Genomic DNA, 23137 nt, shown 5'->3' with positions numbered 1-23137 from the left:
CTTACCCCACACTTTCTGGAATCTAAGCACCTTGGAATAAGGTCCACATCTTTCCCAGCCTTGGGACTCCCAGCACCGTGCTGGGTAGAGTCTGAAATGAACTGTTCAACTAGCAGCAAAAATGACGGAATCACAGACAGGAATAAGCATTATCACAAAACAAAAGTTTTAAAAAATCCTAGAAGAAACTACACAGAACAGAAGGCAGGCACAAATAACAGAGGGTATTTGTTTAATCAGTTTGTGACCACTTGGCTTGTTTATATCTGGTCATTTTCATCACATGGATTTCATTTTGCTAGAACTCCAGAAGACTCAGACAAAGAGTAACGGCCTCCCAGCTGCTGCCTTCCCACATCTGTGGTTTTCCTATGATGTAAACAAAAGATTCTGGAGGTATGGTCTCTGTTAGTGTTTGCTGGTGTGGGTATGGTGGAGAGATGGGTGGTGGGGGCAGTTTGAGGGAAATCCACCTAATGAACTGACAGTTCATATAAGCAACACCTGGAGTGTTAAACCCCCTACAACTGTTATTTTACTGAAAAAAAAATCCACTCTTCCTTTGGTAAATGTAAAAATTCTTTCGCCAGCTGCATTCCAATCGTAAGTGTGTGGCAATGCAGGAGAGATGGCAGCCGGAACAGATCATGTTCAGGATGTAGGGAGTGTTCCCCAGCAGCGAGGGGATAATCAGAACCCACAAAACCAATCTTCAGAGTCACGTTCCTTTCAGAAAATGAGTGAGTCTCCCTGTGCCTGCTTGGAGTATTCTGCTTGTAAACACTTGGATGCTGGAAATACACATCCATATCTGATTGGTGGAAGGAAGGGCCTTTTGAATGGAAACTCTGTGACATCAGCTACTCAGGACTCCCCACTGAGCGCCATAAAACTCCGAAGCTTACGTTTTGGTCTTAGCCCTAGTTTTGTTAAATATTTACAATCTACTACAAAGCCAAATTCACAGCAAATGTGTGTTTACACAACCTTGTGGCACGGCCACTCCTGACAAGGGGGAAAGAGGACTAACGGTTATTGGCACCAGACCAGTCACTCTCCTCAGAAGGCAGATCCTGGCATTTCACATACTGATGAGGTAACTTGGGCCCAGAGAGGTTGTTACTTGCTTAACACGCCCAAAGGAAAAACGAGGAGAGTTAAGTCTGTCTGATTCCGAAGCCAGTGTTCTACTCTGCTACTGGTCAGTATGCCCCAGAGAAGTTCTTTCTCTAGAATTTGTAAGAATGTTCCAAGAGTCTACGATTCTAGAATAGGCATTGGCAAACTTTTTCTGTAAAGGGCCAGACTGTTTATATCTTAGGCTTTGCGAGTCATCTAGTCTCAGTTGCAACTACTTAATTCTGCCGTTGTAGCACAAAAGCAGCCATAGATAATATATAAATGAATGAGCGTGGCTGTGTTCCAATAAAACTTTATCTGGCAGCAGACCAGATTTGGCTCACTGGCTGTAGTCTGCCGACCCCTGCTCTAGAAGGTTCAAAGAGTGGGCAACTTCGTGTTATTTGGCTTAGAAATCAATGAAGAATTGCCTATTTCCAACTTAATTAATCAACAAGTATGAGTCTTCTCTATTCTATGTGGTCCATGAACTTAAGGAACTGATTTTCTTTTAGGAAGAAAAGACACAGGCATGTAAAAGCCAAAGAGCAACATGAAGCTGCACGTGATAAGCGCCAAAGGAGGGGCCTGCGGACTGAGGGCTGACTGACGGGCCACCACGATATTAGAAAACCAGGGTCCGCAACCTGATCAAATGATCCTGCACCTCACGAGAGCGCAGAGAGAGTCGGAAAAACTTCTCAGTGGGCAGGAATGAAAATGAGTCTGAAGTGACTGCCGCCACACGAAGGGTTTTCGGCACGTGTCAGATGCTGATCAAAGGCAACCTCACGGACTTCCCTGGTGGAGCAGTGGTTAAGAATCCGCCTGCCAATGCAGGGGACACAGGTTCGAGCCCTGGTCGAGGAAGATCCCACATGCTGCGGAACAACTAAGCCCGTGAGCTTCAACTACTGAGCCTGTGATCTAGAGCCCGTGAGCCACAACTACTGAGCCCCTGAGCCACAACTACTGAGCCCTCGTGCCACAACTGAAGCCCGTGCGCCTAGAGCCCGTGCTCCGCGACAAGAGAAGCCACTGCAATGAGAAGCCTGTGCACTGCAACGAAGAGTAGCCCCCGTTCGCCGCAACTGAAGAAAGCCCGCGCACAGCAACGAAGGCCCAACGCAGCCAAAAATAAATAAATAAATAAAAACGATTTAAAAAAAAAAAGCAAACTCTCCTTCAAACTTAGGAAACACACCTGCTCCCCGTCTCATTCTCAAAGGACAGGCAATTGACTTCAGGTGCAAGATCAATTGAGTGCTTTAGCAAACTCCTGGAGGGCTCCGTTCTCCTCCCAACTGGTGCTTTAAGCACTGAAGAGCCTGCAGGAGCTACAGGCAGGGCAGGGAGAAACCACCTGGGGTCACTCTTGGACATTCAGGAAGAAGCACTTCCTAAAAGCTTACCTTGCTCATGGCTGTCAGGGCGGGGTCACAGGCAGCATCGAGATCCTGAACCAACAGCTGAATGCTGCTGGAGATGACACTGCAAATCAAACACACTACTGTGGGCACAGCTTACAAAAGTGAACTGTGAACGAACGACTGACCGACACAGCCCCTTCCAAATGTTTCAGGCACCTGTGTAAAACTTAGATGCACCATTTCCTCAGAAAAACTTGAGTTTCATTTCAGAAAGGAATGAATGACAAGGAGGAGTGTTTTGGCTCCGCCCTCCTTCTTGCTGTGTGTCCTGGTCTCACTCGGATGTGTTCCTACTCAGTCAGGACACCAGATTCCACGGCTCGTCTCCCCAGTTGCTACACCCAGAATTCCTCTTTGCTACCTCCTCCAAAAGGACCCGTTTACCTAAAATGTTTAAATCAGATCTTGCGGGGGTGGGGGAGAAGTTGAGAGAAAATGACCTAAGAAGAGAATTTGGACTTTTCCTCAGTAAGTGGCTGATGTGAAAGCAGAAGCTTGGCTTTCCCAAATCTCATTTAACGACCAGGACAAAATCCTGCCAGGTAGCACCAGGGCAATAACTGTTTCAAGAAGGCTTTACAGGCTGAACTCCTTGGACAGACACTCTTCCACCCCAAATACACTTGCCCTCCCCCGCCCCCCAGTGGCTAAAATCAGGCTGCTCACCCTTTATACCCTTGAAACACTGGAGGTGGGGCTGGCTCTCTGTAGATTTAGCGGGTCAGATAGGAGGCCCTGGACCTGACCTTCCTGCAGGGATGGCCAAGGGGGGATTTCTTTTCTCTTGTTATTCCAGACAGGGCAACAATAAAGCCCCCATAAGCTAAAAATGATTGTATTTGAGGAGGCGGGATGGGGGGCAGCTGCACCAACTTCTAAGACTCCTTGGTGGCTGGTGGAGAAAATAATCCTGATCCAACAGAAGGCCCTGGAAACTTCTCAGGTTCTGTAGTAACCTACGCTGACGGCCTGAGACACGCTGCTCCGTGAAGGGGGAATTCGGGCCTCGAGCAGGCGCGCGAGTACATACGTGCTGAATGTGTCCATTTCTCCAGTCAGATTGATTCGTTCAGTCAGACTTATGTCGACCTTCTCCTTGAGTTTCTCTTCCAGCTGTTAGAGAGTAACAGAGAGAACGACATACTTAATGCTTATCGGAAGGAGCAACGTAACAATACTTAACATTTACTGAGTGTGAGGATTCCAGTATAATTCCAGGCACTTTTCGTGTATGGACTCATTTAATTTTCACTGCCCTGTAAGGAAGGTTCTATTATGATCCTCCTTTGATATATGAGAAGATGGAGGCCTACCCTACCCAGGACAGTGAGTGGTAGGGCTGGGAATCAAACTTCCTCCAGAGCCTGTGCCCTTTGGCCCTGCACTGTACTTGGTTCTCATGACACACTGACAATTTAAACAGATCCCCATTTTTAGGATACTCCCTGCCTCGTGAACTGCTGGCTTACCCACCAACACTGGAAGCCTCCAGTGGTGGGTCGCAATAAAATCAGGTAAAGTATTCCCTGAGCGCTGGGCTGGGCCACCCACCGCGTTAAGGTGTTGAGGGATACCAAAATAAACAAAAGAAACACAGTTCCTGCCGGCATCCTCCTACAGCCAAGCGGGGAGAAACGCTGGCCACGCTCCAGCAGCCTCCAAGAAAAATACAACTGACCGGGAATTGTAAATACCTCAAAACATCCCGGGAATTGCTTCACCTAGCATCCCCAAACCTATTTATTACAGAAACTCTAAGAATAAAGAATGTTTTGTCTTAGATTTAAAAGTGACTCCTAGGAATGGGTAAATTAATGTAACCTTTTGGGAAGGCAACTTATTTAAAAGGCAAACATTTAAACATACACACTCTTTCGGCTGGCGATTTCGCATCTAGAAAGATATTTCAACGAGTAATGAGAACAAGGTACGGAGATGCGCACGTGTTCTTTGCAGCATTCATGAATTAAACCAATATTTACTGAAAGTCTATTCTAAATAGAGTGCCAGGCTCTGTCATAGCATAAGGGAGTTAGCTGGTGAAAAAAACAGATAAGATCCTCTTCTCATAAAGCTCACATTCTGCTGTCGTTTATATTAGTGAAAAACTGGAAACAATCTACACGTTTATAAGGGATTGAGGAGAAAAATTACAGCGCAGGCTCTCAAGGCTTCAACTCTCTAGCGGCCTTTCCCTGTTAACACTGAAAATAAAATCCAAACTTCTAACTATGATTTGGGTCCTGTCTAGCTTCACGGCCCGCATCTTGCTTTCCCCCTTGTCCGCCTGGCTTCAGTTATACCGACCTCTTAAGGTTCTGGAAGACACCGGGTCTTTTCCCCCTCAGGGCCTTCACACGTCCTACTTCCTCTCTCCTCTCCGAAGCACTCTCTGCTCCCCCGTCCTAGCCAGCTCCTTTGCTTTGCCACCCCCCCCCCCACTGCCCATCCCTTCCAAGCTCCTCACTTGGCAGTCTCCTTCCCACCCCTCAGGTCTCTGCTTCAATATCACCTCCTCCAGGAGGCCCTCCTTGACTACTCTACCTCAGTAGGCAACTCCCTAACTAGCACTGCAACATCTGTTTCCTTCCCAGCACTTAGAACAAAATTGAGGTTACATTTTGCCTTATTTATTATCTGGCTCCTTTATTAGTTCTAAGTTCCATGACAGTAAGAAATTTGTCTACTCTGTTCACCTCTGTGAATTAATACCAAATACAATGCCTGGTACATAATCAGTGCTTCATAAAGATCTCTTGAAGGAGGGAATGGCACACCCCGTGCAGGTGTTAAGCGTAAAAGTGTTACAATTAATGAACCGATATTGACACATTATTGGCATTGTTTTCTAAATATTATTTTTCAATTCTTCATTGCTTGGATTCTCAAGTCTCTTTGGTTTCTCCCTCCATTTCTTTTTGCAACCCCCCCTAAACCCCTGTGATTTTTTCTTAAGGAAACTAGGTTGTTTGCCCCGTAGATTTTCTCATAGTTTGATCTCATTGATTGTATCCACAAGGTACTAATTAGCATGCTCCTCTATCCCTTGTATTTCCTGTAAATTGTAGCTTGATGTAAAAGCTTGATCAGATTCAGATTTTTCTTTTTTTAAAGAAAACTCCTTCATGGGAATCCCCTGGAGGTCCAGTGGTTAGGACTCGGTGCTTTCACTGCCGTGGCCGGGGTTCCATCCATGGTTGGGGAATGAAGATCCCACAAGTCACACAGCACCAACAAAAAAAAAAAAAAAAAAAGTAAAAGAAAAAGAAAGAAAGAGAGTAAAAAAAAAAGAAAACTCCTTCATGATAGTGCTGTGTACTTCCATCAGGAGATAACATGATGTTTGGTTGTCTCTCTTTTTGTAATGTCAGCAGCCATTGATGGTCAATGCCCAGATCTATTATTCCATTAAGAGGTATAAAAGAATGATATTTGAATTCAATATCTTTTCTTCTTCATTTATGAACTGAAAATCTGCTATAAAAATATACTTCCCATTGTCTGTGATTTGGTTATCCTGAGGTACAAGTCAGATAGGAAAGGCAGGATAAGAACTTTTCCTTTATTTACCAGTATTCAATTCATACCAGTGGTTTCTTAGTATCTTCCAAGGTGATAAGTGAATTTTAAAAATCATTATAACCAAATGGATTTAAACATATTTGATGTTTACAATCGACTGTAGCTAATATTCTCACTGATACTTGTATGTCTCATCTTTGACCAGTAGAGTTCATTCAGGCTGACTCCTATAATTAGTTTCCTAACGCTGCCGTAGCAAATTACTACAAACTTGGTGGCTTAAAATGGAAATGTATTCTCTCACAGAAGTCCAAAAGGAAGGGTTGGCAGGGTTGGAAATGTGGAAAGGAACTTCTAATCCCACATCGAAGGCTGAACAGAAAATTCTTCTGGTCTTCCTTCTGCTAATGGGAGCTCCAGCAGAGACATTACCCTTTCCTGCTTCCCAGTTCCTGAACGTCAGCATCCAGACAATGGTTATTTGTTTCTGCAGATTGAGAATATGCTCCATACATTTCAGGAGACACATAAAAGCCCAAAGGATTTTCAATGACCTGGTAACACTCCTGAGAATGGAATCACTGGTTGTGACTCATCACCACCAAGGCTGGGGCCTACCACCACTACGACTGTAACTGCTTTCAGCACATGGGAGACAGGGCTACTGACCTATTTTCAAGAGGGCACGTCATGCTCTTTGAGTAGCTTACACAGCTCTGGGGAGGAGACCAGTCATACTTTCTTGCCCAGTCTCCTTTTAACAAGGTCCTTCTGCAAGGGGGCTGCCTGGGCCGTCCCCTGGCTGGACCTCGAGTTTTCCCCTGTGGGAGACCAGCTGTTCTGCCCAAGGTTGTGTGTGGCCTCGTTGGGGCCCATATTCTTACCCACTGAGCTAAGTGGCCCAGGCGGCTCAGGAAAAGGAGGAGGTGGCGCAAGGGCAGCCCGGGCGGCTCACCTGCTGGGTGGTGGCCAAGCAGTACTCTGCAGTGCTCAGGATGCTGCAGATGAGGCAGAGCTCCTCCAGGGTGAACTTGGCCACTTCTGAGCCCTCCTTTTCCTTGAGGAGGCTGCTGATGGTCAACCCACCGCCGCTGCTTGTGGTTCTGAGGAAAAGGCATAGGGACCAGTCAGGCCAGGACTCCTCATTTGCTTCCTGACCTGGAAACTGCACGTTGTAAGACAAAGAAACAGGGGAAGGAGAGGCTGGACGTGGCCCAAACAAATCCACACACAATGAGGCCCTTTCCGAGTGACCTGACCTTGACTGTCATTTGTTTAAATTCTCTGACCATCAGAAATAGGAAGAGACGATCCCAACAGTGAGCCAGCCATCAGTCATGTTAACTACAATGACTCTGCTCTGCTGAGCGGCCTCTCTGCTTAGCGTGGCATTTCCTGATCTGTGCAGCTCATTCAGAGTCATGTGTGGTGCAAAAGCTGGTTCCCCAGCTGCTTCTCTCAGTCAAGAAAATTCTGCATGGGAGCTTGTCTTCGTGCTTGTGGATGGGTTCAGAAGTGAATGTTAGGACATGGTTCCTGGCCAAAGGCCTGACTGCCTCAAGAAACAAAAAAGCACGTCATCTCTTCCTACTGATCTAATCATGTGATCACAAAAAATAAAAAAGCAGTTTTTAAAATAACTTCCTGCAGTTATAAATAAAATTTCAACTGTGAGAGTCTATTTTTTAAGAAGACAGAAATCAATGATATTTACCTTAAAAATAAGAGAAACTTTTCCTTTAAAACATACACACACACACACACACACACACACACACACACACACACACACACACACACACACCCCTAAACTTCCCAGTCTTAGGTAATCAAAGATTTGAAAACATCTTAATTTCTACTACTTATAAGGGTATGAGGACACTGGCTGTCTCTTCCACTACGGGTTAGGAGCTTTAAATTGTACAACTTCTTTGGAGGTATTTTTCAGGAGCTTAAAAAAACGTTCAGACTCTTTGACCCAGTAGTTCTACTTCTGTTCAAGGATGCTCTTCTGAATGTTATTTAAAATACCAAAATACTGAACCCAACATAAATGGTCAATTAAGAGAATGATCAATAAGAAATCTCAGAAGTTAGCTGAGGGCCTTCGGTATGTGGGAACATCATAGCATCATTAAAAGTGCCTTGATGGGGCTTCCCTGGTGGCGCAGTGGTTAAGAACCCGCCTGCCAATGCAGGATACACAGGTTCGAGCCCTGATCCGGGAAGACCCCACATGCCGCGGAGCAACTAAGCCCGTGCGCCACAACTACTGAGCCTGTGCTCTAGAGCTGGTAAGCCACAACTACTGAAGCCCATGCGCCTAGAGCCTGTGCTTCGCAACAAGAGAAGCCACTGCAATGAAAAGCCCGCGCACCACGATGAAGAGCAGCCCCCGCTTGCCGCAACTAGAGAAAAGCCCGCACACAGCAACAAAGACCCAATGCAGCCATACATACATACATACATAAAAAAAAAAATTTGGAAAAAAAAAGTGTCTTGAATATTTTTACTGTGCTGACTGTTCTCTGCTCTTCTCTTCCCTTTTCACCGCTTGGGAAACTGACCTCTGCAGACTTTTCACCCAGGCTCCCCAGCCCCCTGGGCTCCTGTTGGTTTCAGCCATCAGCAGAGGCTGTAGGAAGTCAGAGAGGTTGAGGAGAGAGATGTCAGAGTAACAACTAGCCTTCCTGCTCCCTCTGCTTCAGTGTGGTCCTGGCAGTGACCGTGGCCCCTATGACTACAGTTTCTGTTAGGCAGCCCTTTGTCCACAGCCCTAGCTGTCACGTGAGTTTTAAAGTAGTAACAATTACCCACTAGAGTTTGGATGCTTCAGAATCCTCCCTTGGTTCCTTTCACCTGCCCCCATTTCTGTGAACAGTGGCTTTAGTAATAATATCCCAGCTGAGTACCATTTGTTTCCTGCTGTGACACTGACTAATACACATGGCAAAATGCTCACATCATGACAAAGCAGGGTGTAAAACTATAAGCACTATAGTCCAGTCCTGTTAAACAAATAAACAGAAGCATTCAGTCACACACATTACACATATAAAGAAAGAACAGAAAAATGTATACTGAAAAGTTAAACCTGTTTTCACTGGGTGGTGATTTTTATCTTCATCTTTGTGCTTTTCTGTGTTTTACAAACTATAACAAACTTGCAGTATTTTGAAAATCAGGATAGAAGTTATCAAAAATTTAAAAATAATGTTTATCATATTCAAAGAAATTCTCATGTGTAAAACATGTCTGTTACTTCAAATCTCTTGTAGAGCGAAGGGATTTTATTTTTCTTTCCTCCCAATTACGTAAAACTCCTATATATGACACATTTTAGTGCCAGTGACAGAAACTAAATTCCAAACTGTTGAATTTAGCTATGGGAGTGATTTATAATTACTGGATTCTGAAGCATTGCTTCAGATCATATTCTATTACAATAGAAATTGCTATATAACCAAAATATCTCTAAAACTCTAGTCGAACAATCCATTTATTTCAAGTAATAAGTTATATAACAATATTTTAATGCCCCAGAATAACAGAGTGAAGTCGCTATAATTAGGAGCTATGCTATGCAACCACCTTTCCCCAAATCCTACCACATCTTTAAACATTAGACTCAACCCAGGAGGGCAAGATACACACACCATAAGAGAGACTTTGGCCTGAATGAAACTGCCCTTGCTGTTCGAAAGTCATTGCTACCACCACCCCACTTCTTTTGCCAAGTACCTATCACTGAATCCATGTAAACTAAGCACGTCTATAATGGGACTGACTCCCCTGAGTCCACCGTGGCAGGATCCGACCTATGCTAGTGGCCAGCGTGGCAGTACTGACTTCCTCTGGCGGTCCTGATCAGCTGTGGAATCCCATTTGAGAGGAAACAGTCTCAGACCCTTGGGAACTCCATAAGGGTGTTTTCCTCCCTGATACTCTTGGCAGTTTAGCGAACAGCTTCAGGGCGGATTTCCTTAAAGATTTCCATACTTAGGTATATTCAGAATCTCACTTCTCCAGTCAGACCAGGAAGAACAGGACTCACTTGGGCAGGTTGCCAGAGAGGATTTTCCAGGCGTACTCTCGGAGGTACTTCTGGAAAATAGTGGTCAGGGCGATCATCGGCTCCCCGGTACTGAGCTGCGAGCACTGCACCATGCACTTCTTGTAGTAGACAAAGAGGTCGGCGCAGCTGGGGAGCACGGCGCCCCCCTCGTCCGTGTTGGGCTTAGGTGGCCCCTGGGCTTTGAAATCGGCCACGAACCGATCTATCAGCTCCCCAAGGTTTCTGGGAGGAAGAAAACATGAAATGTTATTTTATTTCAAGAAAGAGAAAACAAATGTGCTTGACTGCCGCGAGGCGATCACTCCTCATGCTTTTTACATTTAAAATTGGACCCGTTTCAGTAAGTCGGACAGAGAAAGACAAATATTAGATGATATCACTTATATGTGGAATCTAGAAAACAATACAAATGAATCTATTTACAAAACAGAAAGACTCGCAAAAATAGAAAACAAATGTATGGTTACCAAAGGGGTAAAAGGGGGGGGATAAATTAGGAGTATGGGATTAACAGATACACACTACCATATATGAAACAGATAAGCAACAAGGATTTACTGTGTAACATGGGGAACAATGTTCAATATCTTATAATAACCTATAATGGAAAATAATCTGAAAAAAATAACTGAATCGCTTTGCTATATACCGGGAACTAATACAATACTGTAAATCAACTGTACCTCAATAAAAAGTAATTAACTTAAAACATTTTTAGAACCTGGATCCATTTTTATCAAAATCATCATTAACTACCACCACCACTCCTACAACAACAGCAGTGATAAAATTTGGCATTTGTGCTGTTTTATACTTTTCAAGGCACTTCATGATCGCATTTGACCCCAAACCCCTGGGAGAAAGATAAGGTGTTATTGGACCCTCTAAGAGATGAAAAAAATAAGGCCCAGAAAGTTTGTCACACGATTTAGTGGCAGAGCTGAGCCTAGAATCTACCGCTTAAGTGTGTGCACTGGTCCTACTACCTTATCAGTACCAGCTCCCCTTTCCACAAATGAAAACCCTAAATAATGACAGTGTTCATTTTCTGAACACTTATGGTATACCAGGCACCATGTCAGCTCTTTGTAAGAGTCTTTATACGTGAACTTCACTTAATCTTCACAATAACCTTATGACGTAGGGACTAAAACTATCCTCCTTTTCAAAAAGCGAGGTGCAGAAAATTAAAGGACCTTGTCCAAAGTCATACGGCTAGAGAGTGGAGGAGCCAGGATTGAAACCCAAGCAGCCTGGCTCTAAACCTCATGCTTTTCCCCACTCTACCCTACTACCTCCTCAAACACAAAAAGGTTATGAAGTCAGCAAATATTTAGATATCATTAACCTAAAGGTACCCAGCAGACAGACAACTAAACAAAGAGAAACTGGAAAGAAACAGTCTAATGCTCTCTTTCTCCTTTAATGCAGTTTCTTCTGAACAACTTCCAAAATCAAAGGTGTAAGAAATCTTGGGAGGAGAGAAAATACTGAGCCGCTCCAGGCTTGCCCCAGGTCACGGTGATGATGATGGTTGCAACTTTCTCCCATTTCCCATTCAAACATCACTGAATTTGCCTCAGTCACACTGAGTCATCACTGTTCACATCCAGCAGGGCTATATTAATTGGTCCCTGCACAGCTGTGCTCTATGAAAAATGGGGGAGAGGTGGGTGTTCCCACCCCTCTTAACATTTTGCATCTTTTTAGTTGCTGTCTAAGGCTACAGGAATCCAGCTGTGTTTTTTGTTTTGTTTTGTTTTGTATTTATATAACAGTCAAGAAGAAAAAGACAAGAACCACATGCAGTATTAATGAGTAGGAACAGGAGAAAATTGACATTTTACTCAAGAGCTTTTCTTATTGAAAGTTTATTACATCCAGATATATAGCCACTGTGCCCTCAAAGAACTTAAGGCCTAGGACAGTCCATTGTGATGGTGGTGACGGTTAGCAAGCAGAGAAGGAGCGAGTTAGTTGACCTTGGAAAGCTCCAGCATGTCCACCCTCCTTCCTCACACCCTCCTCTTGTCTCACCTTTCCATTTAATTTCCCACGTCTCCTCCACAGCGATCCCATGCTCCAGCCAGGCTCCCCTCAGCTGCCGCTCTGCTCCAGCTCTATCCCTGACTCTGTGCATCTGCCTGGATGCGTCCTCTGGTGACTCTCCCGTCACCACCTGTCCACTCACCCTCCCAGCTCAGCTCAGGAGGCACCTAGATAACTCCTACTCACACCCAGCCTCTATCTCAATTGCAACTTCTGTCATCTGTAACACACTGACGACTATTTTTTTTTTTTAACACTTCATTATACAGTGTGAGGGTGTCAACTATTCAGGAAACATGCTGACCTTCTCCCATCCCGGGCCCGTGGTAGGCCATGCTCATCAGGAATGGCTGTGTCTTTCTCACTGATCTCCAGGGTAATTTCAGAAGCCTTCCTGAGACAGCACTGTAGCCAGTCACTTCTTATGAGCTGAAGTTGGCAGAGAAGGTGAAAGCTGCTTGCTTTATAGTGGTAGAATCTTCTTCTCTGTGTCACGTATGTTATCGTGAGATTCTTGAGAGCAGGGATAATGTCTACGCTACTTCTGCTCCCCCGAGGCCCAGCCCTCAAGCTTCCGTGTGCAGCTAAGCTCCCAGTTACGTTGGTGCCCAACACGTACTCGGCGGATCAACCTCCACGTTTTGTTCCTAAGGGATGGGAGTGCAAGGGTCGGGGCTGGTGCACTGGAGGAGAGCACAGAACAGCAGGGGAGGGTTCCTCTCGAGTCTTCCTATGAGAGACTCTAACCTCCGAATCCACAGTGCCAACCAAAACAGGGGCGAGAGCTCCAAGGCATTTTTGCCTGAACCACTCCTCTAATGCCGCTGGAAGCTGAAGCCAGGATACTTCCTCATCTACCTCCTATTTCAGAGTCAAGCTGATGAGTAAGACTGTAAATTAATTGTGATCATAGAATAGAGACAAAATTTCCTCTTTAAAAAAAAACAAACACTAAAGATCTTCCATATTTTGCGGAATGTCTCTTGGGTTACTGTTGACATTGTTCTCTGGTGTGAACGAGAAATAGACCAGAGTGACCCACCCCTCCCCACTTCCATCTTGCGCTCTTCATCAGCCTGCTTCTGTGCCACACGAGACACTAGACAACGAGTCATCAAATACCTTCACAGAAGAGAAGAGGACAAGTCACCCGGATGGGAACGGGTAAAGTTCGTGAGTTTGCAAAGGGGATGCAATCCAATCAAATATGGATGGAGCACTTCGTACGCACAAGGCGCTGCGGCAGCAAGTATAAGATATAAATGAGTCCAACCACAAAAAAAGCAAAGGTTACCATTTCTTCCAGGCACCAAACACTACCCTGAGTTTTGGCAGCATCTTATAGGAAGGACTACTGGAGAAAGGAACACGGGGCATGCTGACCTGTTGAATGGAATCACAGGGATGCGCCTTTTATACCCTAAAGCAATTACAATCAAGTAAAAGGTTAAAAAGGGTCAAGTCCATGGGCTTCCCTGGTGGCGCAGTGGTTGAGAGTCCGCCTGCCGATGCAGGGGACACGGGTTCGTGCCCCGGTCCGGGAAGATCCCACATGCCGCGGAGCGGCTGGGCCCATGAGCCATGGCTGCTGAGCCTGCGCGTCCGGAGCCTGTGCTCCGCAACGGGAGAGGTCACAACAGTGAGAGGTCCACGTACCACAAAAAAAAAAAAAAAAAAGGGTCAAGTCCTGATTACAGTGCTGCGGGGGGGTAAAGACACAGCATCTGTCCATTAGAGGCTGTGACCTATTGGGGGAGATAGGACCTTCATGATTATGATCTTTAGATCTCAAGATGGCAACAAAATGCTAGTTTTGCAGTACGGACAATATGACCAATTTGTTTTAGACAAAGGAAATAACAGAGGAAACTGGAGAGAAAATTCCACAGCAGATTCAGGCAAGAGAATAAAGGCCTGGAGTCAGAAGTAAGTACAGAACACGGTGTGAGGGGGAGAGGACGGGAAGAAGGAGAGGAGTTGGCTGAGGCAGAAGACACAGACTGAGAAAAGTCTGACCTGCAGTTAGGTTCATACACACCTCTGAATTCCCACAGCAGACTGTTCATACCTTTAACCCTCCATGCTGTGTTCCAAAAACTTTTTTTGGTCTCTCTCTCACACTAGGCTATATGCCTATAAACTAGGCACTGCACTGGCTACATTATAAATACAATCTCACTTAATCCTCACAACAGCCCTGAGCGGAAGGCATTAGTATCCCTGTTTTATAAATGAAGAAACTGAGGCTGAGAAAAATAAGATAACTTGCCCTAGGCCACAGAATTTATCAGAGCTGGAATTCGAACTGGGGCCTGTCTGACTCCAAAGCCAAGCTCTAACCACTATCCGATGCTTTGATTTCAAAACTCTAAAGCGCTATACAGATACATGGCATTACGATTATTGGTGTGATTCACTTTCTCTGCAGCTTAAGGAAACACGTCATGGATGCAGATGGTGTCTTTTATCCTCTTCCCTGTAGCTTGAGCTTTTAACCCAAGAACCGTATAAGCATTTTGGGGGCGCCACGTGAAATACTGCTGGGAGTTCCACTGATACAGAAAATGACCTAGGAATAAAGACTACTGCAGAGCGGTGGCAGCAGAGGGGAAGATTAAAACACGGTGAGAAGGAAAACCACACTGCACACCAAGCTTAGGGATGGATGACCAAGGCCATTTCTTCTGGTGGGTCTGCAGCTGACATTCACAGAAACAGTATTCTAACTGGAAAGTACAGGAGTGATGGCTCTGGGGGAGGAAGAGGGTAGTCAGAAAAAGTGGGCAAGGAGGTGAGTACGGGCAAAGCGGCTTAAGACCCCCAGGAAGTTACAGAACTTGTTCATCCAAGGATGCGTCGACTAATATGCACCCCTACCCCTTCCCTGTGGTTGCGGCAGAGGAATTGGCTCTGGTGTGGCCAGCAGGGAGCCAAGCTCTGGCTTGAGCACAGCTGGGAGATGGGTTCCACACAGGTAAATAGAGCAGGTAAATACATGGAGGATCCTGGGAACCAAGCTTCTCACTGCTGTAGAAGGTAGTTACAGACATGGTAAATCCTGAGGTTAGGTTAGAATTGGAGGTACTGGCATAGACTCACAGGTTTTAATATATAAATAGGTATAAAAGTAGATAGATAGGTAGATATACACATACATACATTGCTTGGGTCTCTCAGCTCAGAGGACCCAGAAGCACGACACCCCAGCAGCAATGAACACATATAACGTGCAGACTTAGTTTCTAAATGTCATTTCCCACCAAAGGAACGAGGGATCCTGGAAAAATGGATGACTCCAGGGCTGGGTTAGGAAAGTACAAGACGAGCCTGGTATATTTTGTTGGGCCAGAAAGAAAGTACTCAAAACACGCTAGGGGCATGCAAAAGAATGGAAAACTAGCTGGGAGGGGCCGAAACCAGGACAATTTGGGCATTAAAACAAATAATGATGGATCCTGGAAGAGAAAAAGGACATTCGTGGAAAAACTGGTAACATCCAAATAGACCTGGAGTTTAGTGAATAGTACTGTACCAATGTTTACTAGCTGATTTTGATAATAACTGTACTACAGTTATGTCAGATGTGAACACTAAGGGAGCTTGGGAGAGGGAATATGGGAAATCTGCACTATTTTTGAAGTTTTTCTGTAGGTCTAAATTTATTCGAGCATAAAGTTAAAAAAAAAAAAGATAGTAATGACTATAACCCATTGAATAAAATAGGAATCTAAATTCCTATATCCACAAATAGGAATCTGTCCATGCTGATACAAATAAATGGGGAAAAGAGAAGGCTGTTTCTTAAAACAGAATAAATGTAGAAGAAATGATGGAATTAGAAAAATAATTATTTGGCAACTATCTTAGTAATAAGTGATTCAGGCAAGTGTCATTAACAGATGGTAAAATAAGTAAGTGAAAGATGAGAAAAAGGCTATTTATATGGTTTCAAGGTTAATCAACACTTATTAATTACTTATTAATTAATAGAGAAACCTGGCCAATACCATCTAAACCAAGTAGTAAAACTGACCAGCACAAGTTGTGGGACACATTGATATCGTGTGTCTCCTGACAAGAGTTACTGAGAAGAACATGGTGCCACTTCTGTATGAATCATAAATCATGAGCCAGCATCAGTCAGAACCAGACTGAGGAACATTCCACAAAGTAACTGGCCTACATGTGTCAAAAATTTCCAAGTTGTGGGACTTCCCCGGTGGCGCAGTGGTTAAGAGTCCACCTGCCAATGCAGGGCACACGGGTTTGAGCCCTGGTCCGGGAAGATCCCATATGCCGTGGAGCAACTAAGCCTGTGTGCCACAACTACTGAGCCTGCGTGCCCAGAGCCCGTGCTCCGCCAAGGAGAAGCCCGTGCACGGCAATGAAGAGTAGCCCCCGCTCGCAGCAACTAGAGAAAGCCTGCGCGCAGCAACGAAGACCCAACGCAGCCAAAAATAAAATAAAATAATTAATTTTTAAAAATTTCCAAGTCATGAAAGATAAAGAAAGAACAGATTATTCTTCTGGATTGAACCAAAGAGACATGACAAATAAATGTAACCTGTGATCCCAGAATGGATTTGAGATCTATAAAAAACAGGACTGGGGCAAATGGGGAAAGGGAATAGGGTCTATGGATTTAATGGGAGTGCTGCATCAATGTTACCTTCCTGATTTTGATGGTTTGTACTACGGTTACATAGATGTGTCCTTATTTACAGGATACACACACTGAAATATTAAGGAGTAATGGGGCATCTTGCCTGAAATGTGAGAATTTGAATCTCTCAGGAAAAACAACATGTATGTGCATATATCCGTGAGTATGTGTGTGTCTGTCAGTGTGTGTGTCAGAGGCGGGAGAGACAGCTGTTAATAGAGGAACCTGGGTGAAGGATACACAGGAGGTCTATGTACGATTCTTGGAACTCTTCTGAAAGTTTGAAATTAATTCAAAACAAACAACAAGCAACATTAGTTTATAGAGAGACTCTAGGCTTCACCCAGCTAGAAGAGGTGGCGGGCTCTATTTCAACGAAAGCTATGACAGGGAACTCAGGAGAATGGGCAGAAATGGAGTCCCTAATAATTTCTTGGACTGGGAATGTCACTGAATGGAGTGAAGAAAGTGCCTACGGAGAGAAATCTCTCCTGCAAGTCAGCCAAAGAAAACGCCTACATCCCCAAGAGTAGAAGAGACACTACTAACTTCCTCCTTGGACATAGACAAAAACTGAGAAAACTGCTCAAAGCACAGGAGGACAGCTCAGCCCAGCCAGCTAAGAGGTGGCCGAGGGACATCCCCACTCCTCCTCCCTGGGCACCGGCGCCGCAGTCCTCCTACCAAGGCTGGGCCTTGGGCTGGGGCAGGTGCTGCCAGGACTCTCCCCGGGCAGGTGGGAGGCTGGGGAGACGGAAGAGTGGACCCCATGCCAAGCCCACAGAGAGCTGGCAGCACCAAGCAGGCCACCCAACCACAGTCCAGAACAAGATCACCGGAAGGGCAGGGCAGGCACAGTTCCCGAGTGTTGTTTACTTGTGCCGAGTGACAACGTGTCATGTCATTTACTCCTCACCGCTAATCCTGTGAGGGGGGCATTATTCACTTGACCGTAGAGAGCACAAAATAAACTCGGAGAGGTTAGGGCCATGCTCAAGGCCCCAGGCTGGGGAGTGCGGAGCGCGGACTCAAGTCCAGGTCTGTCTCTTTCCACCCAGGCCTATGCTCTTTCCACTACCCTGGGTTGGGTCTCAGTCATCGGGGAACTTGCGAATGGTCTCAGATTTTCCTCCCTTGCAGATTTTTGAGTCAGAACTACAACAAGAGGAGTACTTTGTCCCAAATCAGTCCCCACCTGAGCTCCTTCCCCGGTCTTAGGATTCTCTGACTTAAGGGAGCACGAGCTTCGTAGAACCCCTTGAAGTTGTGCTCAAGATAGCGTGTGGGTTTATGTGGATGTTTTTTTGGCAAGAGGACCTGTGGTTTTCATCGGGTTCTCAGAGGGATCTGTGACTCAAAAGAGGTTAATAACCTGCTGCTTTAGGCATTATTTGTCTGATGCGCTCCTTTAACAGATGAGGAAATGGATTTCTTGAACTCTATTTTCTACTTCAAGTTTTTGCTGTTTATTCTGGAGCGACAACAGCACGGCCTACGCAGTTCTCCTACGAGAAGCTTCCGCTACTGCACCAGTGCTGTGGAAACATCCCAGCGAGGCCAGACGGCAGCATGAGGGGCCAGCACTGCATTTTTCATACAGAAATGGAGAGTCCCTAAGGAAGGGAGGGCTGGCTCTTTGCCCAAAGTCTCACGAACAATGAGTGTGCTTTATACGAATCAAGGCCATGCGAAAAGAGTAGATCCCAGAATTACACCAGATAATCCAGAAAACTGACTCTTTAGACCAGATAAGTTTTGAGAAAGTACGTGGTTATCTCAGATGTGCACTTTAAACCCTGGACCCAATAGCTTTTAAGCCTTTTAAGAAATAAGAATTTGGATTGATAAGAGAAGAGAGGGCTTTGTCCCAAAATAGTCATACGGGTGGGCGGCTCCAAGACCTGTTCATCTAACAGGCAAAGAGCTGCTCCTTTTCCGGCCCCGTAAGGGTGTCTTATTAATATCCTGACAGAAAACTTTGTGAATGCAGAAGAGAGGGTGTTTTCAAAGGACTAAACGGCAATAGTAACTACTGCCCTTCTGCACGCCTGCAGACACAAGCCCGATAGATAGAGAGCAGGAGGAAAACTGGGGCTTTACAAGACAAAAAACGTCAAGGCAACTTTTTCTGTGTGAGGTGGGGGGCGGTGAGGAGGCTGTTTTTGTTAACGTAGAAGCGGTTTTACAAAGGTAATTTTCTGGGGTTTTCATATGAAGCATTTTGTAATCAGGGAAGAAAAGAATAGAAGCAATCTATTGATACAAAATCAAATAGTTGAATAACAATAATGTTCCATTTAAGACACAAATAGCCATTTGAAATGTTCTCTTAAGCTGATGGTTTACCCTTGAAACATACTTGGAAGCAAGAATGTTCTAAACTGAAAGAAGCATTAAAAAAAAAAAAAAAAGGACTGGACTTCAGCACCTAAATGCTTTCCCCGAGAACTCCCCTCAGGAACTTTCTCACAGCGGCTGTCCTCCCTGTGTGACCCACTGTCTCGTCCTCCCAGGCGTGTGTTCTTTAGGCTACGGGCCTTTCCTCAGAGCCTGGACCAGCCTGTCTCTGGTCAGTGCGGCCTGTTCCAGAAACTGGGCCTTTCCAAAATGTGCCTTCCGGCAATGGAAGGGCCTTCCACAGTTGCTCTGGCTGTGGACAGAGATTCAGGGATGAAGAGGGATCTCTGTCTTTTGCATGAACAGTGGATACTGGAACATGACCATACTCTCTGGCTGTGAGGGAACCTGGCTGCAGTGGGCTGCTTTGTAAACATTTTCTGGAGCCCCTCTGTAAAAAGCACATACATTAAATGGATGACAATTCATCAAAGAAAATATAACACATCAGCCCAAACAGGAAAAAACAAACAAATCAACAAGTGGGGGAGAAGGGGAAGCTCTTCCTTATAGTAGAACCCTAATGAGTAAATACAGCAGAAATGACAGAAACAGACCATCGTTTGGCAAACACTACAGTAATCATTGTTTCAGGCAGGAATCGTCAAGGGATGTGAAAAATGAGCGGGCAAAGTATGATGAGACATGGGATATTTACATAGTCCCCAAGTATCCCCCCCCCCCCCCCCGCTGCAAGATACTTATGAATTACAGAGCAAAAAATAGTGGCTTCACAGGGAGAAAGCTGGCAGACATCACTTTAGCAAGTGGTCAAGGTCAACCTCAGCAATAACAGGACAAATCCAGGTGAGATGCCTCCTGACATCACGCACTGGGCTCTGAGAAGGACACGATGTCACCCCTGTAGTATTCTTGCCCAAATGCATAACCTTGATTTAATCAAGAGGAAACATCACAAACAGAAATTGAGGGCTTTGGACAAAATAGCTGGTCACACACTCTTTAAAAGTGTCAAGGTCACGAAAGACAAACAAAAGACTGGGGAATTATTCCAGCTTAACGGAGCCTAAAGAGACCTGACAACTAAATGCATGATTGAATCTTGGACCAGAGAAAGGACATTCGTGGGAGAAGGGTACCTTCCTGTTTTGATAACTGCGGTTATGTAAACTGTTAACATTTCTCTGGGCGAAGGGTATATGAGAGCTTTTTAAAACCTTTTGGTAAGTCTAAATGATTTCACAGTGAAAAGTTAAAACAAATTACACTTGAAAACATATACATTAGAGATGAGGCTTTCTTTCTCCACTTTCCAGCGCCTGACACTGTAAAGCCTCACGAGCTGACATACAGAGTGGGATACGGGCTCAGCGCCCACCTGGGAAGTAGGTGCTGGGACCTGTTTGGAACCTTGTTAGAGTCAAACCCAGGCTTCTGAGATTCATGGACACAATACATGATAACACTCAAAAGGCCGAAAAACATCCTTAACAGGTTTCCAGGGAGGGTAACGGGTGCCCCAAGTCCCTCCTTCAACCTCTAGAAGGAGCTGTGCCCTTGCGAGGCCCCAGCCCTGACCCAAGGAGCGAGATATGCAGAAGGCAGCAAAATGTTCATCACTCACTTGTCCTGGGACTCAATATACACGTAGAGATGAGGCTCAAAACACTTGGAAACAATGCCGTGAAATGGATTGTCTGGGGCTTTAGGCTTCTTGGGCTGTAAAGGAAAAAAAAAAGAAAAGAAGAAAAGAAAAAAGAAACCCTATACTTGAGCCATCTTTGCAAACTTTCAAGCAGTTTCAAAGAAAACATCCCTTCAAAGTTCACTCCCAGCTTACAGATAAGAAGCACTCAGCGTAACTAGACTGAGACTATGTCCTGTATTATGAGTCATGCCAGTTTGTGAACAATAAGCCAGCTTTGTCGGCATCATTTACGTGCTCTGTGCGGTGAAAGATTTATTGCTACTTTGATAACACATGCGTTTTCAATTTGGAAGCTCTTCATCATCTGACTGATGTTTTCAAAATGTAAATTCTAGCTAATAACAGCACCGCAGAGCTGTGCCGTGCTTTGGAACATATAAAGTGCTTTCACGCCATCCAGTTGTAAAAGCCTCCATTTACTGCTTGTTATTATGAGCCAAGCACTTTGGTACGAAATATCTCATCTATTCCTCAAAACAATCCCCAATATAGGAATTATTACTACTATTTTACACCTAAAGAAAGGGAGGCTCAGAGGGTGTTAGCAGCCTGCCTCAAGGCACATGGTGAAGTTTCCTGTCTCCTAAACCAGAATTCTTTCTAGTAGATCATTGCTGTCTTGCGGTGCTTCCTAAGACTGTTGAATTTCACCAACAAATATAAGAAAAAAAGAAAAGTAGGGGGTCAACACAGGGTTGCTAACTTTTTATTTTGTTACTTTCTACTCTAACCACAAGTTCCTAAAAGAACTTTTATACCCAAACATTTTATAAGAGAAAATAGTCGCATAAAGGCCGTCCTTCCCAAGAAAAGACAGTTAGTTGGTGACCTTATACCAGATAGAAAGACAAAGAGAAAGACACACAGGCTGGCTGTTTTGTCTTTATTTTTTGCCTTGCACCAGCTAAAACCTGGATCAGTACTGGTCCCCAACTGAAACTGGGAAACCACTGATAAAAAGGTCATCCGGACAGGCAAGCATTTAAAAACTATTATTTGCTACTTAAATTCCCTTTCAAAACATCTAAAAAATAAACAAGGATCTTCCTACATATTTCTTTTTGTTCCTAAAAAAAAAGCCAATTCTATCTATTTCTGTTTGTTGGTATCTGAAAATAGACAGAGGTCCTTGAGCCTTTGCTGGGCTTGATACAAGAGTACTATCTGGATATAAATTGGCACGCACAGCACACCTGTTGAATTGAATGGCTCATATCTTTTAATAAAAAGAGGAAAAGCTAAGCCCCCTAATGACAGACAGAAATGATTACCTACTTCTAGTAATTAAAAACAAATAAAATGTTGTAATGGTTAAAAGCATCTGTAAAAACTGGTAATGATCACCAAAAATTAAATGTCAACTGCAGATATATCCCATTTAATTTCATGTTTAACTCTCTTCCCTTTTCACCTTCTAAGAGTTCCATGTCTTTAATTTTTTTTTGCAGGATTTGAAGAAACTCTGGTTCTTCCTAAGAATAACTACAGTCTGGGCTATTTTCTCTTATCATCCAGAAGCCACTGCCAAAGTCAGGCCTTAGGCTGAGACTGTAAGAGGCTCTCAAGTTCAGGTTCATTGAGTTTAAACTGACTGGATTCAAAGTCCCACTTCATTTCACAGATGCCTTAGGAGTTTTTCCACATTTCCATTAGTTTAAAATGAGGGATCCATGATGCAGTATGATGGTTGTGAAGGTAAGGTCCTTATCTATTTGTTCTACATTTTCCAAGTCAGTTACCTTTTTAAAAAAATTATTCTATTCTTTTCAATAAGATGATCAGATAAATGAATAGACAAATGTGATTTAATCTGAATAACTTCTGTAGGATTAGATATCCTGATTTTAGAACTGGAAAATATGGCCACTATAGCCATATATCTTTTCATTAATTAAAATAGAATCTTCATAAACATTATAATTATTCCCTTTATTTATATTTTCTTCCCTTGACAAAAATATTCACATATCTGTAGGATAGCTTCTGGAAATTACAAATGGGAGTTTATATAATATAGAATGTTGTCATGTTTTAAATCAACATGTGTATTTTGTATTTGGCTTTATTTACCTACTAATTTATGTGTACTTTTCCAACTACTGACAATGTTTCAATTTATCACTCTTGAATCACATTATAAAATTTATATAAGTCTGTAAATGAGATAATAGTATTGTACTAATGTTAAGTTTTCTGATTTTGATCTGTAGTAA

At 44.1% G+C, this 23137-nt stretch overlaps 1 protein-coding gene across 1 annotated transcript in view; it reads right to left on the bottom strand.

The window, feature by feature from the left end:
- VPS53 (VPS53 subunit of GARP complex) overlaps positions 1 to 23137 on the bottom strand; it is a 125671-nt gene that overhangs the window by 31709 nt on the left and 70825 nt on the right. The window contains exons 13-17 of the mRNA XM_030861888.2: positions 20841 to 20935; positions 10126 to 10368; positions 7027 to 7174; positions 3580 to 3662; positions 2532 to 2610 (exon numbers count right to left, since the gene is read on the bottom strand). Of these exons, the coding sequence (XP_030717748.1) occupies positions 2532 to 2610; positions 3580 to 3662; positions 7027 to 7174; positions 10126 to 10368; positions 20841 to 20935 (648 nt within the window). The remainder of the gene's footprint in view (positions 1 to 2531; positions 2611 to 3579; positions 3663 to 7026; positions 7175 to 10125; positions 10369 to 20840; positions 20936 to 23137) is intronic.

This window comes from Globicephala melas, chromosome 20 (genome assembly GCF_963455315.2).
Source record: "Globicephala melas chromosome 20, mGloMel1.2, whole genome shotgun sequence".
In the NCBI taxonomy this organism is placed as follows: Eukaryota; Metazoa; Chordata; class Mammalia; order Artiodactyla; family Delphinidae; genus Globicephala; species Globicephala melas.
This window is presented reverse-complemented; position numbering and strand designations above follow the sequence as displayed.